Consider the following 16,636-nt stretch of genomic DNA (forward strand, 5'->3'; position numbering starts at 1 on the left):
CTGAAAAAGTAGAAAATAATCCTGAATCAGCAGAGTTGGGAAAACATGATTCCTTTGGAAGTGCTGTTGCCGAAATTGATTTTTGGTCAGATGGATGTATTGGGATTGAACCTTCCTTAAAAGTGGTCAAACACAGGGAGCCCTACTTCCTAAAGAGCACCCAAGAAGGTGAACTGGGGAACAAAAGCATCTGTGGTCATGTTCCAGTGCCTGGCCCCCTTCACCTGTAAGATTGGATTACCCTTCTGTTTGGAGCCACAGGGCCAGTGCGTTGCTTCTGTCCCAACCAAAATATTGTTTAAACATACTAAGAAAATGTCATAGAATGTTTAGAGGTGGATACCTCCAAATTTAATGGGTTTTGATCTTGGCTAAACATTGGAACTACTCGGAGAGCTTTACAAAATATTGTTGTCTGCCTGGGAGGGTCTTATTTAATCGATCTAGGGTGCAGCCTGGACATTGGGAGTTTTAGAAACTCCTTGGTTGATCAGTTGACTCTAATGTGTAGCCAAGGCTGAGAATTACTGCCCTAACTTAATAGTCTCAATGAAGAGAAAATGCAAAGAGGCTATTTGAGGCCAGTATCTTCCAGCTCCCAGGTCAGAGGTCTTCCCACCATAGACTACATTGCTTCTGGCTCCCTGAAAAAGAGAAGGGTTATAAAAACTCAGGGCTGCTTCGTAATGCTTAGGGCTCTGTCGAGACTCCTGTTCCCTCGCAAACTTCCAGTAAAACCAAAAGATTCTTCCAGACTGTGGGATCTGGATTCTTCTTCCGGTATTTTCTCGACTAGCCACCAGTTTCTCCTAAAGCAGTGTTGCTCAGCCTTCCAAGTGCAAATGAATCATTTGAGGATCTTGTCAAAATGCAGATTCTAATTCATTGGGTCTGACATGGTCTGAGATTCTGCATTTCTAACATACTCTTAAATGATGCCCATGGTGCTGATACATGGCCACTTTGAAGTAGCAAGTTTCTAGAGCTCAAATTCCTGCCCTTAACTAGGTACTTTCAATCTGTGTAGTGACAAAGCAATTGTTCTGAGTTCAGTGGTTCTCAAAGTGTGGTCCCTGGATGAGTAACATCACCATCACCTGGAGACTTGTCAGAAATGTAAATTCTCTGGCCCTACCCACTGAACTAGAAACTCTGGGGTTGACTCCTGGGAATCTTTGTTTTTGATGAGCTCTCCAGGTGATTCTGTGCATGCTAGTGTTTGAAAACCACTGCTCTATAGAAGATGACTACTTCCTTAAAAGTTAGCTTTAAGTTAGAACAACAAATTATACCCAAAGTACCTGCTTCTTCAGCTATCCAGGTCATTCAGGAAATGCACAAACCTCAAAGCACACATTATTCTTTTCCTACCTCTTTTCCCATCTAGAAGGGTAGCCAGGAGTGACAAGCAAATGAGGGAGTGGGACCAAGCAGAAGCCACAGTGATCACATCTTTTCTGACTCCTGAAGCTCTGGCGAGGCTCTGGATTAGAGACAGACTAGAATGCAATGTTTCCCAAAGCATGGTGCTCTACTACATGGATCTGAATCACTCAGGGCACTTGTTAAAATGCAGGTTCCAGGGCTACACCCAGGATCCAATGAGCTGGAATCTCTGGGGGGAAATGCTGAGGAATCTGCCTTTCAACAAGCACCCTAGATAATTTTGCTTCTGATGCACAGTAATGCTTGAGGATCAATGAGCTAAGGCAATGCTTCTCAACGATTAATTGCCAACAGAATCTTAATGAGCTTGTTAAAAACAGATTCCTGAGCTCCACCCCCAACGATTCTGATTTAGTAGGTCAAGGGTGGGGCCCAAGAATTTGGTTTCTAACATACTCCCAAGTGATGCTAATATTGCTGATCCACAGACCACACTTTGAGTAACAGGCTCTAGTATTTCATGAACCAGACATAAATGAACTGTGCAGATAATAAATCATTGCACCCAGAGGTTGAAAGTGATCTTTAGATTCATGAAGTCCAACCTCTTATCAGATAGTTGAATTTCTTCCACATGGTAACCAGCCCTTGAAATTCTCTGCCACAAAAATGAACCATTGAATGCTCTACCACACCAGAGATGAACCATTTACTTAGATCAATCACCAGTTATTAACTGTACAAGGCTCTATGCTAAGTGTTAATGACAATGAATTGAGTTTTCTCAGGGAGTCATGATGAAAGATTACAGCTCTCTTTTCCTGTTTTCATTTAAAAATGTGTTGTTATTGTGTAACTATTAAAGTACACCATTGTTCACTCTACATAATCAATGAGGAGAGATGAGACACATAGCTTCACAGAACTTACTTTCACTAATTTTTGCTTTTATTTGTTCCCATAGCTGGGCATGGAGCAGCATTATGAACTTGGACAATATATAAGGAAACGATATGAAAAATTCTTGAACAAGTCCTATAGACACGAACAGGTAAGTTGGGAAGCTAATAGTGGGAACTTTGCCCCTTGAAATAATTTAGCATAATGTATTTGTAAAAGTTCCCTGTTTCTCAAAGAACTTATAAAAGTCAGATGTCTTGTTTACAAATGTACTCCTTAAAAAAAAAGGTATGAATATAAGTAAGTCCAACATGGACACCTACGGTAAATACTTAGGCTTGGCAAGTAGCCACCACTTGATTGGTCTCTTTTGCCAATTCAGCTGTTGGCATACCAGGTTGTTTTATGCCATGGCATGCTCATAATATTGTCTCTTCCATAATAGGTATTATGATCATGATGCTACCACAATGTCTGCTAATATTTTGGTGTAGGTGTCCTGACCTTTCTCAAATACACTATTAGCTCCATAGGAAAAAAAACCCACAGTTCCTCTCAATTGGATTCTGCTTTGATTTTCCCACTCTAGGTTTATGTTCGAAGCACGGATATTGACCGGACTTTGATGAGTGCTATGACAAACCTTGCAGCCCTATTTCCCCCAGAAGGTATCAGCGTCTGGAATCCCAACCTACCCTGGCAGCCCATCCCGGTGCACACAGTCCCTGTTTCTGAAGATCGGGTCAGTATTATGGAAAACAGGGGGATTTCATTGGTTCTGGAAGAAGAAAGGAAGGCTGCTCAGGACTTGTGGAGTTGGGAGTCTGGACACTTCATGGGCTGTGCAGTCTTAATTCTTTCCTAAATAAAGGTGCAAAGGACATAGAAAGTCCTAACAGGAGGGAGTAGGAACAGAATTTCTCTTTAGAGCTTTATTATCCACTTTGTTTTGCAAGTCTTTCAAATTTTGGCAATCCCCATTCCTAGGCAGGGTCAAAAAGAAAGATCTAATTACATAATTAGTGCCCAACACGTTATATGTGTCATCATATTTACCTTTCATAACAACCTTGAATGGACAATATTATTGTCCTTCTTTTCCAGCCAGGGAAAAAAGTGCTCAGGGAAGTCAAACAAAATAGATCCAAAGTCACACAGCTCATAAACATCACTACTGAGACCAGAACCAGGCTGATCTCATTCCAGAGCAGTTTCCTTTAGTGTAAACTAGTGGTTCTCAAAGTTAGCTGCCTGTTAGAATCACCTGGAAATTTTTAAAAATCCTGATGCCCAGGGCACATGCCATAATAAATCAGAATCTCTGAAGGTGGGACCCAGGCATCAGTACTTTTTAAAAATCTCCCTAGATGATTCTAGTGGACAGCCAAGTCTGAGAACAAGTACCATAAATCAAGTTGCCTAAATGAGGTTGTTTGAGAGAAATTCTCAAATTTATTTACACTAGGTGGGACTGACCAAGAACTCTTTTATCTTTTCAGAGAAATCACTATTTTTTTAAATAGTAATAAATAAATCTAACTAATCATCCAGATGTGGAATTTAGGACTGTGTGAAGGAAATAGTTTGGGACAAGGAACCCTTCCTAATTCCCCTGCAGTCACATTATAACATGACCATCTCCTCTCTTTATGACTGAGGCTTAGCATGACTACCAGCCGTAGAATGTTGCTCAGAGAGCTCTGGGGTGGGTTACCAAGAAATCTGGCTTAATTGCTGAAACTGGTGACTTAAGAATTTTTCCCAAGTGCTTTGTAGAAACAGCTTAACCCTGTCAACCTCACTCTAGGTAAATCTACTCCAGTCAAATTTTCTGCTGTTTCCTGAAAAGACAGGATGATTTATTTATGTCTCTTTCCATCACAGAATCAGAAGGGAATCATTATGATTATCAGTGTTCTTAGGAGCTTGTGAATATTTTCTTCCAAAAAGAAAAAATTTCACTTTTACCACAGCCTTTTCTACAAAGATAAAGACTGGACGGAAGCACCAAATTTAGCCAATATAGACCAGGGTAGCTGTTTAACCTTTAATCTTGAAAGATAATGATTAAATTACATAGTAAAGAGAATGCAGGTGCTATTAGAAGAGGAAGAAAAACAGGGAGAGTGAGGAAGAGGGGGAAAGAAACAAGCAAGATTGTCTACCTGTGGCTTCCTGCTACTACTCACTAAGATGAAAACAATTCTCTCTAACATCAACTAGGAAATTTAACAAAATCAATCAATCAACCAAAGTTATTCCTAGAACCTTGCTAACTGCTATACAGAAAAAGAAGGGAAATATGAGGCCAGTTTTCTTCCCTAATTTATAATCCATTTGATGGAAAAAGATTCACACTTGTGAAATGTGTAGAATACAATGCAAGTGGTGGGCAATGATTTCAAGAACAAGCTGCACATGCTGGAGGAATTCAGAGAATAAGACATACTCAGAGCTACCAAAGGGCAGTCATTTAAGCCTTCATAGACAGAGTGAGAACTTGAACTAGATCTTGGAGGAGGGTAGGAAAGGAGAGCAAGGCAGCCCAAAAGCTTAGCTTTGAGTCAAGGTAGAGTGCTTGCCCTTCTGTGTCCAGAGTTCATATTTAGAAAGAATGAAAATAAGACTGAATAAGTGTGTTGGGAACAGGTTAGAGAATCCAAATTTAATAGACAGATGGAATCTTGAGACAAAGGCAGCGTAATGTAGGAGGGCTGAATTTAAAGCTGGGAAAACCTGAGTCTGAGAGCCACCTACCACTTCAGGTACTTGACCTTGAGTAACTTCCCTGCACCTGAGTTTCCTTTTCTGTAAAATGGGAACAACAGTACCCACCTAAATTCTTCACAGGGATTTGTGAAAACCAGCTCAGTTAAGAAAAGGAAATGACTTTGTAACCTGCAAAATTCTGGACAGACATTTAGGTGATTATTCCATTTTCAGCCTGATTCTTTCACTATGTAGGATGAGAAAACTAAAGTTTAGAAAGGTTAAGTAATTCATTAAAACCTAGACCTTTAAATGAACAGTCCTGTGCTTTTTCCCTCAACAGTGTCATTTCTCCTATGGAAAATTGTGAAAGCCAGGCAGGGAAATTTAGATGTAAAGCAGGGGACGTAGAAAAAACTGTGTACCTCCCTCAGTACTGTGCACACACACAATGAGCAGTGCTTTGGGGCATTTGTCTGACAGTGGCTTGGAGGGAAGATACTGAGCCCTCTGAAAACAACTGTTGAAGTCATGCAGGAGTGAGGAAGTGAAGGCCTGAAATTAGATGGTAAAGACATTAGGGGAAGGAAGGCGAGGTAAGACAAGGTGACACAGAAGAAGGTGACAAGGAAGCAACTTATTTAAAAAAATGGTTTTTGAGTAGGTACTAATATGCCAGGCCCTGTTCTAGACTTTGAAAACACAGCAGTGAACAAGATAGACAAGACCCTGGATATCCTCGAGTTTATATTTTATAGGAATGATAGGATGATAAAGAAGAAAATAAATACAATAATTTCAAATGGCAGTGAGTTCCTTGAAGGCAATAAAACAAGGTAATGTGATAGTGGCTGGGCAGGATGTCTAGAAGAGCTGAAGTGGGGGGAGTGTCTCAGGCAGGGAACACAGAGACCCCCAGCCTGTGTGTTCAGGGGACAGCAAGGAGGCCCCCAGTGTTGCTGGAGAGGAGTGAGTGAGGGGGCAGCAGTAGGAAAGCAGGACAAAAAGGTCACTAGGGCCTGAGTTTGGATTTTATTCCAAGTAAAATGGAAAGCCAGTGAAAGTTATAAACTACAGAATGGCATGATCTGATTGATGGTTTTAAAATATTGATACTAGCATTTACAAAAATAAAATAAAAAGGATTAGTGTAGTTGCTGTGTGATGCAAACTGATCACATAGGAAGCTCTTACAGTAGTTGAAACACAGATTATGGTGGTCTGGACTGGGAGGGGACAATGAAGGTAAAGAAAAGGGATCTATTTTGGATATACAGTTGTCTCTTGATCAACGAGGGTTTCAACTACACGGGTCCACTTATATGCGAATTTTTTCAATAAATTTGTACTACAGTACTACATGATCCCTAGTTGGTCGACTCCCCCAGATGCGGAACAGTGGATACAGACTGTGAAGTTACACTCAGATTTTCAACTGTGTGTGTGTTAACAGCCCTAACCTCTGTATTGTTCAAGGTCAACTGTGTTTTGAAAGTAGACAGGCAAAAGTGATTAGTCCATGAAGCAGGATGATAAATTTCGTCATTGGCAAAAGTAGAGAGATTACAAAAAGGAAATGGTTAAAAAATGAAGAAGTGCAGTTCAGGTTTGTACATGTCAAATTTGAGGATGAAGAGAACATCCAACTGGTGATATCCACCAAAGGCTGAAAATACAGGACTAGCTCAGATGGAAAGTAAGAGCAACAAAATGAACTTGGGAGTCACCAGCCTATAGATTATAATTAAGACTACAAAAGATTGTCAAATTTAAACTCATTTTTGGATGATCATTTTGTCCTTATAATAGGTTTTCACATATATTTTTCTATGTGTTTATTATGTTCCCTTATTTTAACAGTCTGCAAATTTGTAAGAACATATTTCAGTGAATGGTTAATCGATCTCTAAAGATTCTTTCTGGAACCTCTAATTCATTTCTCTATACTTGTGTTTGTGTTTGTGTGTGTGTGTGTGTGTGTGCGCACGCATGCACATAGATGTGCATCTAGTGCTAGAAATGAAAGAGGTCTGGAAGGAAGCAAGATTATTGTTATCATTTCACAGGGAAACCCGGGAAGTGTGAATATTTACCAATAGCACAGTTCTATTTAGGCAAGTTCATGAAATGAAAAAGAAAGCTTTTGAGTTCTGGGTATATATCCTACTATTTAAGACCTGCAGATCATTTATCTCTTTTTCCTCAATTTTAGAATTCCATTCAGCTCAAAACACATTTGAATCTTTTACTCAGGTCACTTTATACCTAATGGCTGCAGCTTCATTAGTTCTTTTGACTAATAAAAGATTTACGATTTCTCTTTTTCCTCAGTTGCTATACCTGCCTTTCAGGAACTGCTCTCGTTTTCAAGAACTTGAGAGGAAGACTTTGAAATCAGAGGAATTCCAAAAGAGGCTGCATCCTTATAAGGTTAAAAAAAAAGTGTTATTTAGTGGTATGCAGAAATAGTGGAAACTCTGGGACAATTTGAATATTATCAAATTACCCTTCAATGAGGTTATACCAATTTCTACTCCCATCAGAAATACATAAGAGTGCCTGTTTCTCCACAGCCTTCCCAACAGTGTGTAGACAACTATGAGAATATTTGCCAATCTGTAAGTGAAAGATGGTATCACTAGAGGCATCCCCTCCAAAATCAGGAATGAGACAAGAAAGACCAGTATCATCACTATTATAGAACACTGTGCTGTAGTACTTTTCTCTTACGATGAGTGAGCTTTGGGTATCTTTGTCTAGTTAAAAGCCATTTGTATTTCCTATTCTGTTCATATCCCTTGACCATTTTTCTTTTGGGTTATTGGTTTTCTTCTTTTTATAAAGTTTTAGGAGCTTTCTCTCTCGTAACTTTTTTTTTTTTTCCTGAGATACAAATGGCCCTCTTTTTATTGTTTGCCTATTGACTTGTTTACAGCGTTTTTGCCACATGGTTTTAAGTGTGCAGATATAGCCATCTATGGTTTGTATATTTAGAAAAGCCTTCACCATTCCTGGGTAATAAAGGAAGTCTGCAATGCTTTCTTCTAATTCTACTATAGCTTCATTTTTACATTTACATATTGGACCCATTTACAGTTTATACTGGTGTTAGATGTGAGGTATGTATCCTGCTGAAGTTTTTTCCAGAAGATTACCTAATTGCTCTATCACTGTTTATTGAGTAGTTCATCTTTTCCCCACTAATTTGAGCTGTTACATATTAAAATTCCCATATGTGTAAGGTCTATTTCTAGAATTTTTATTCTTTTTAATTATTCTTTCATTTTATTAGCCAAAACCGCACTGTTATAATTATTATGAATTTTATATGCTTTAATATTTAAAGCATATTACATATTCTCTCCCTCATTCTCTACATTTTCTGAGTTTTCATGGGTATGTTTTCATTTAACTTTTCAGTATTTTTGTTGGGGTTATATTAAATGTATAAATTAACTTAGGGAGAATTTGCAACTTTGTTGCAAATTTGTTGAGTCTTCCTTTCCAAGAACATGATACATTTTCCTATTTGTTCTTATCTTCAAGATTGTTTTAAGGTTTTCTTTATATAGGTCTTTATATATTTTTTTAAGTTTGTTCCAGGCTTATAATATCTGCAAAAAATCATGGCTTACATCTACTTTTCCAATATTTATACCTCTGATTTCTTTTGCCTATTTGTACTGGCCAGTACTTACAGTCCAGTATTACATAATAGTATTGGTAGTGGGTACCCTTGTCTTATTCCTGATTTTAGAAGTATTTCCCTATTAAGCATTCTGGCTTTTGGACCAAATAGATATATTTTTATCAAGTTAAGGAATTAGCTATCTTTCTTATTTTCTTGAGTGTTTTTGTCAATATTGATATTTAATTTTTTGAAAGGTCTTTTCAACATTTTTAGTAAAATCAAGTTATTTTTCTCTTGGATCAATTACTAAGATTAATTATATTCATAGGTTTACTATTATTGAACTATTTTTACATGTCTAGATTCAAGCCCCCTTTTTTTTAAGTATGATATTGAATTATCTGTTAATATTTTACCTAGACTTTTTGCACTGATATTCAAAGTAACTTTGGACAATAGTTTTCTTTTCTGGTCAGTCTTTGTCAGTATCAATGCTTATATAAATTTTTTGGAAGTTTTCTTTCTTTTTTTATGCTCCAGGTCAGTTAAAATAGCACAAAGCTTGGTAGAATTTCCCAATAAAATTATCTGGCTCTGGAGCTTTTGTTTTGTTTTGTTTTGTTTTGTTTTGTTTTGTTGGGGGAGGTTGTGGGCTCTTTAATAATTATTTCTGTTTATTTTATGGAAATCCATTTGGGTTAATATTAGCAAATTATATTTTCCTAGAAAATTTATTCATCAGACAAACAGTATCTTCCAAAGGCTTCCCAGAAATTGCTACCAATTCATCAGGCAGACAGCTGACCAATGGGTCTCATTACCATGACAATCCAAAAATAATACAGAACCTAGAGAAATGTTTGCATCCCATCCAAATCCCACATTTATAGACAGATACCAGACCCAGTTTCTGTTGTGTTTTCCTGGGGTGCTTTGGTCTGAGACATTCTTTCCCTTCTCACCTTCCACTCATTTACACGTGAGTTATACTTCACCTACTTCCAAGATGAATTTGAGGCAGTGTACTTCAGTCTGATTCCAGGACAAACCAGGAACATTGTGGCAGTAAGCCAGCAGGTGCCCACATTTTTAATGTAATAATAAGAAATGATCAATTAGCATTTGTAAAAATCTTTGGGTTGGCATTATCATAGCCAGTATTACTGATGCACTTTCATGTGAAGAAAAACAGTTCTCAATGGGGGCAAATTTGCCTCACAGGGACCCTTTGTCAATGTCTGGAGACATTTTGGGTTGTTGCAACTGAGGACTAAGGATGATGTGGCATCTAGTGGGTAGAGGCCAGGGATGCTGCTGAGCATCCTACAGTGCACAGGGCAGCCCCACAGCAAAGAAGTATCCAGCCCAAATATCAATAATGCCCAAGTCGAGAGACCCTGGTGTAAAAATTTTTTCCCTCTGTGTGTGTTTCAGGATTTTATAGAAATCTTGCCAAAATTTACAGGATACCATAACCAGGACCTTTTTGGAATTTGGAGTAAAGTCTACGACCCTTTATTTTGTGAGGTAAAAGAAAAAATATCAAAGATTAACTTACAATCTGATTTTATGACTTATGCCTATTTTGAAACAGATGAATACATTTTCTTTTGCTTTTATACAGATGTATTATTTAGACTTCCTTTGACATTGAAACATAAGTCAAGACTTCTTTATATTAACTTAAAAATTCTGACTTCTTCTCTTTCTTATTTATGTATTCACCCTTTAGAAAATTATAAGCAGTGACTTCCCTGGTGGTCCAGTGGTTAAGACTTTGCCTTCCAATGCAGGAGGTGTGGGTTCGATCCCTGGTTGGAGAAGTAAGATCCCACAAGACTCGAGGCCAAAAAACCAAAACATAAAACAGAAGCAATATTGTAACAAATTCAATAAAGACTTTAAAACTGGTTCACATCAAAAAAAAAAATCTTAAAAAAAAAAAAAAGGAAAATTTAGGCAAAATTGCTTTTTCTGTGCCTTACCACTTACTTATTTTTCAGTCACTCAGGAACGCTGGGCTCCATTTCATTAAATAGACTTTAATGAATAAAGCAATACTGTTGTACAGAAAGAAGAAAAAAAATTACCTGATTTCTGGATATAGAAATAAGCAAGCCAACTTTAAGCCAGGCTATTAAAATTGGTTTATCAGGAAAGAATTTCTCTTTTGCTATACAATGCATGTGAAATAACCTTTTTAGCTAGATAAATTACTATTTTTTCAGGGCTTCATGATGTTTTTCTCAATCACCATTCTCCACCTGCTGGCCAAAGGAAAACTCTATAATCCTGTTTTCCAAGCCAGTTCACAGAATCTTGGGGAAAAATTCTGACCAGCCACATGACTCCTATGCACTTCTGATTTTGAGGTCATTGTGAGTGTCTGGGGACGACAATTACTTTCATAGTTCCGTCTTGATAGCAAATGACACAGTTTGCACCCCTCCATGTTAGAGTTCATTGACCCAAGCACACGCAACATTCCCAATATTTTCACTTTATCATTAGCGTCTGTTTCAAGGAAGATTTGTTGGTCTTATAAAAGAGTCTTCAATAAAAAAAAGAACCCACTTTTTGGTTCAAGTCTTGGGTTTTTTTTTCCTTACTACAGTTTGATCTGAGCTATTCCAAGTTGTGGCCACATTACTTTTTTTTTTTTTTTTTTACTTCTCTCTCACTTAATTCTTCTGTAGGCTACTTCACTTTGGTCTCCTCTTTCATGAACTCTCCCTCTCTCCCAAGAAAGGCTGGACCCAATACTTTTTGTGGGGGAAGGGGGATTAAAAAGTCAATAAAGAGGACAGTCAGAAATAAAAATATACATTTTCTTCCTTTTTCTTTGCTACAGCGTGTTCACAATTTCACTTTACCCTCCTGGGCCACAGAGGACAGCATGACTAAGTTGAAAAAAATATCAGAATTGTCCCTCCTGTCCCTCTATGGAATTCACAAGCAGAAGGAGAAATCTAGACTGCAGGGGGGTAAGTATTTTAAAAATGAGAGAAGCATATTGGACTTGTGGTTAAGTGATCTGGGTCTGAGTCCTGGTCCCACCGTTAATCAGTTATGTGACCTTGAATTAGACATGTAATCACCCCTGTACCAGTTTCCATTCTGCAAATTGGGGATAATAATAATACCCACTTCTTACGTAGTAAGGATTAAAATGAATGTATGTATTCCAAAGGCTTACCACAAATAGTACCTGATACATAATATACTATCAAACATTATGTGTTTTTATGATCATTAATATTGCTCACTCTGGGCCTTAGTTTTCCCATCTGGAAAACAGAAGCTTTGGGCAAAGCTAAATGATACTTTTCATCCTTTCCAGATCAAAGAACCATGGATTTTATATCTGAGCCACATGAAAATCAGTTGTGTCTGGTGGCCTAGAGGGTGAATTTTTCAAGTGGGAGGTATAGCAAAAGTGGCCTGTTTTCCTAAATCCCTTGGTGGTAGCCACTGTTAAAGTTAATACAGTTTAATTTGCAGGCTAATTATGCCCTGTAGATTAATCCCTATTGCAACTGACAAGCTTATGACACAGCTTAAATTTTTCCATTGGTGTTGAAAGATGTTTGCTTTTCAGTGATGTCTCTTCTCAGCTGGATTTGGCCCTTTGTAGAACAGGACATCCAATCATAATGAAGGAGCCCAGTGCTTGTAATCAGGATAGGTGGGTGGAAGAAAGAAGCCAAGATCAGGCAGGATGGGGATAAATGCTGAGGCTCTGAGGGCAGCTGAGTGGCAGGCCAAGACTCCTGAGGATATGACAGGTTCAGGTGTTGTTAATGTAGACATTAAAACTAAAGATGGAGAGAAAGAAGAAGTCTATTATGCCAGGCTGTCATAACAATGAAGAAATTTTAAGTCACAGGAGATGTTCTGAGTCATATACTCTAGAGACTTTGAAGAAAACAGTACAATCACATCAGGACTCCAACAATTGCCAGACGCTATTCACCATGAGATTGGACAGGTTCAGCAGACCCCCCAGGAGAATACAGAGACAAAGCATCCTAGAGGTTGGACGAGACTTGGAGGATGTTCACTCAGGGCTGCAGAGCTAGAGAAAGAATTCAAGTCACCAACCAGGAGAGGAGTCAATTATAGCTACAACAGCTCATATAAAGAGTGAAGTAAGCTGTAACCAGAACAGCTAATGAGGTATGAAGTCAGGATGGTTGGAGTAATTTCATATGAGGTGAACAAAGTAGCTTGGGACAAATAATTTAGGACAGTGGTCATGAATGATGTGATAGTGTTGCAGACCTGCTGTTACAGAGCCCTGGTTGCACGGTACAGAGAGAGACTTGATGAGAATGTACAAGTCCTCACTCCATGCTGAGGACATGAACCATAAGACCCAGACCCTGGGGATGGGAGAGCATCCAGAGATGAGTCATAGATGGAATCTGGTGTCTTAGGAAAAATTAGCAGGCAGGACACAGACTGTGTGTAGGAACAGAGCCCAAGATGCAACTCAATCCTACGTACCAAACAACAAAGGATACAGAGGGTGAAAGTTGGGCCTCGTTGGCCACATAAGCACCAGATCTCATTCCTTAACCAGCGGGAACCAGCAGTATGGTGGCCAAATGCATCAGATGGTAGAGACAAGACTTCATTTCCCCAACCTAGTCATGATGGGCTCAGGAATTCATCCCCTCACTACTAAAGATGCAGTCCATGGACCAGCAATGTCAGCATAGCCAAGCCCCTAGAAAGAAATGCAGAATCCCAGGCCCCACCCCAGACCAGCTGAATCTGAATCTGCATTTTAATGAAATCCCTAGAGACCTCACATGCACAATAAAGTTTCAGAAGCACTTCTCAAGATGTAGGAGGTGGTGAAGAAAAGGGCAGGGAAAGCCAGATAGGGGTGGACTAGAATCTGTTAATAAATGCAAGGGTCCGTATCTGAATATAAGATGGGGTTTTTCCCAGCAGCTTGCTTCATATTTCCTTTACTTTTTTCCTTTGGCTACTAGAGATTGCATTTTGGGGAAGTCACTTCCCCTCTCTGGGTCTCAGTTTCCCTGTCTGATGAGTGCATTAAACTAGATTTGTCTATCAGCGTCCTTCCCTAAGGTGGTCTCTGGGTCTTGGACTCTATAAGGACTGGCACTCATATGCACACACCTGTCCTATTTTCTAGGGGAAGCCCAGTGCTATTGATAAGCCAGGAAATTGTTTCCTTAGTGATTCCTGCCAAGACACAAACTCAGCGTATTGTTCAGATCTGGCAAGGCAAAAGAGATTTGTCAACTACACACTTGTTATGAAACACCTGAACTCAACCTTGCAGAGAAAGCATGTACAGTCTGGGAGACAGAGTCACAAGGGAACATCAAGACTTTGACCAGCATCTTCTTACCTTTGCCAAAACTTCTGTTCCGTCACTTGGTTTAAAGGGTGACACTGTTCAGTAATATCCTCCTCCCATTGCCTTCCCCCACAACACACCCTCATACACACAAGAAAATCTCTAGGCTAATTCCTAAGGCTAATTTAGGAATATATGGCTGGTCCTGTTTTGTTAATGGAAACTGCTTCTCGCTGTAGATCAGATGTCAGCAGGCTACAGCCTGCAGGCCAAATCCAGCCTGCTGCCTATTATTTGTAAATAAAATGCTATTGAAGCTCAGCCACACTCATGCATTTAGGTAGTATCTTTGGCTGCTTTTGTGCTTCCACTTGAGAATGAATGGTGTGACAGAGCACCTGGCCCACGGAACCTAAAGCATGTACTACTGGCCCTTTATAGAACAAGTTTGCCAACTCCTGATATAGCCCAATAGTGAGAGAAGTGAAGTTTATGTCTTCAAATCAGTAGTATTTTGTCTAGTGTATGCAGATTTAATAAATGATGCACCAGGGAACTTAGAAGCTAGCTACAGTGAGGCCTAATAATTAAGACCAAGGTTTTGAAGCTGGACATGCTGGGTTCAGTGAAACTCAGCCCCTCTACTTAAGTTGTATGATCTTGGACAAGTTGCTGAACCTCTCTGAGCCTCAGTTTCCCCTCGTATAAAACATGACTATTGGCATGCCAGAGCCTGTGGATGATTATGATAGTTACCCTTATTTTCTCCTGGGACAAGTTGCACAAGCACCCCAGAACCAAGAGTTGATCTATTCCATCATCAACACTGAAAGCTGCTGCAAAGGCACCTGCTGACAAGGGACAAGTTGCTGACTGAAGGTGGCTGTCATGACTCCCAGAAACTCGGCCACAGAGTTTAGTTCCATCATGGCCTGAAGATCAAGCCTAAGCTCTGAAGGGCTCCCAGAGGGCAACTTTCCCTGAAGCAGAAAGATGCAGACCTGTGGGAGGTGTAGCCTCTAGCTCCCTCTATTCCTAGTCAAGGAAGCCTCAGCATCCACGGAATGAGCAGATCACCTCCCTCTTTTATTGTGCTTATTGGTACACAGACCAATAGACAGTCTCTTCTCACTGTTTTATGAGCTTTCTGAGGACAGGGGCCATGTCTGATTCACCCATCGTAGCTGCTCAGTGCGTGTTTTGCTGAGTGGACCACAGAGTCTGGGATCATAATCAGTCTGTTAACATCAATGCCCTCCTCATTACAAAAGAAAACTGGTCATCCTTAAGTGAGGACACCACATGCACTGTAGAGAGATGACCAACAGAGACACAAGGAGTCCTTGGTGGATGGTGTGGAAGCCCCTGAGGCAGCACGTCCTCAGGACAGCACCTGCACCACGAGGTACCCTCAGCCTCAGTGTCTGCTGATGGGATGGAGACTCTGCTGTGTCTGTCTGCCTTTTACCACCTCAGGAGCAACAGATGCAAAGAGCAAAAGCTTTCCTCTACTGATGACAGATGGAGCCCTCAGATGAAAACTAAAAGTGCTGGCTGCCCCCCTGGTAGTGACACCCAGAGTAACCTGGAGCAATGGTCCACAGAAGACAGTCTGCACCCTTGCAGACATCCAGAGAGCTGCTTTCTCCCCTGGCCTCTCACAGGTGTGGCTGCCAGAGGGATGAAATGCTCTGTCATTTCAGACCTGCCCTGGACAAGAGCAATGGCTAACAACTATCTGTAAAAAGCTGTCTGAAGTTCCAAGTTCATCAACCTCCTAACTTGAGTTTTAACAAAATCTGGTATACTAGAGTCCTAACATGCCAATTCAGCTCTCCTTCCCCAGCTGAGTGAGTCACTTAATGGCTCTGAGCCTCAGCTTCCTCACTTATGAATGGGGATAGAAGTCAGGATTCAGTGAAATAATGTATACAAATCACACTATTAGCACACAGCAGATGCTCCACCAAAATGAGTTCTTGCCCTCTCTTCTTAAGTCTTAAGAATCCTGGCAGAGAGAATCTCTGTATGTATGAGCAAAAAGCTTATGAACTAAAATATAAGCCCATATTTGGTTCAGCTCAATTGTTGATCTATCTTCTTTAAGGTGTCCTGGTCAAAGAAATCCTCTATCACATGAAGAGTGCAACTCAGCCATTGAACCACAGAAAACTCATTATGTATTCTGCAGTAAGTATTTTGTTCCCATTCAGCATCTGTTTATTCAAGCGTGTGAGCTCTTTCAGGAGGGGCCCTCATCTTCATCATCATTTCCCTGTTCAAATTCTTTAAAATTAAATACATAATTCTGGCTCTCAAGGAATTTACAGTTCAATACTGACAAGAAGAAAAGTAAGCACATAAATACCATGCAAAGCAGAATCGCAGTGTCATATAAGCCAGTGCTTTGGTGCCTCAGAGAAGGGAAACATCACTTCTGTTCCAAACTAAAACCAGAACAGGAACAGGAGAGGGAAAGTGATAGGAGAATTACAAGGAAAGCTGAGTGTACAAGACTTGGTGATGAATTGGAATGTGGGCGGAGGGCAATGGTCTGGAAGGTAAGCCACAGATGAAGGTGATGTTTCAAGCCTCAATGACTGGAAGGAGGGTGGAACCATTAATAGAGGTGGTCATGGGTCAGGTGAATGTACCATTAGGCAGTTGGGTTTGAA

At 39.8% G+C, this 16,636-nt stretch overlaps 1 protein-coding gene and 1 pseudogene across 8 annotated transcripts in view; one reads left to right on the plus strand and one right to left on the minus strand.

Moving 5' to 3' along the window:
* Window positions 1-16,636, minus strand: part of LOC309659503 (ras-related protein Rap-1b pseudogene) — a 377,624-nt pseudogene that overhangs the window by 58,628 nt on the left and 302,360 nt on the right. The gene's annotated exons all lie outside the window — the stretch shown is intronic.
* The window catches only part of ACP3 (acid phosphatase 3), a 59,267-nt gene that overhangs the window by 10,134 nt on the left and 32,497 nt on the right, over window positions 1-16,636 (plus strand). For 3 of the 7 annotated variants that reach the window (XM_082459341.1, XM_082459337.1, XM_082459335.1), the window contains 6 exons: window positions 2,351-2,437; window positions 2,876-3,028; window positions 7,327-7,425; window positions 10,061-10,153; window positions 11,478-11,610; window positions 16,069-16,151. In XM_082459341.1, coding sequence (XP_082315467.1) covers window positions 2,351-2,437; window positions 2,876-3,028; window positions 7,327-7,425; window positions 10,061-10,153; window positions 11,478-11,610; window positions 16,069-16,151 — 648 coding nt within the window. The remainder of the gene's footprint in view (window positions 1-2,350; window positions 2,438-2,875; window positions 3,029-7,326; window positions 7,426-10,060; window positions 10,154-11,477; window positions 11,611-16,068; window positions 16,152-16,636) is intronic. The other 4 variants (XM_082459338.1, XM_082459336.1, XM_082459340.1 and 1 more) reach the window with 4 other exon arrangements.

This window comes from Balaenoptera physalus, assembly GCF_965194825.1.
Source record: "Balaenoptera physalus genome assembly, chromosome: 4".
NCBI classification, from domain to species: domain Eukaryota; kingdom Metazoa; phylum Chordata; class Mammalia; order Artiodactyla; family Balaenopteridae; genus Balaenoptera; species Balaenoptera physalus.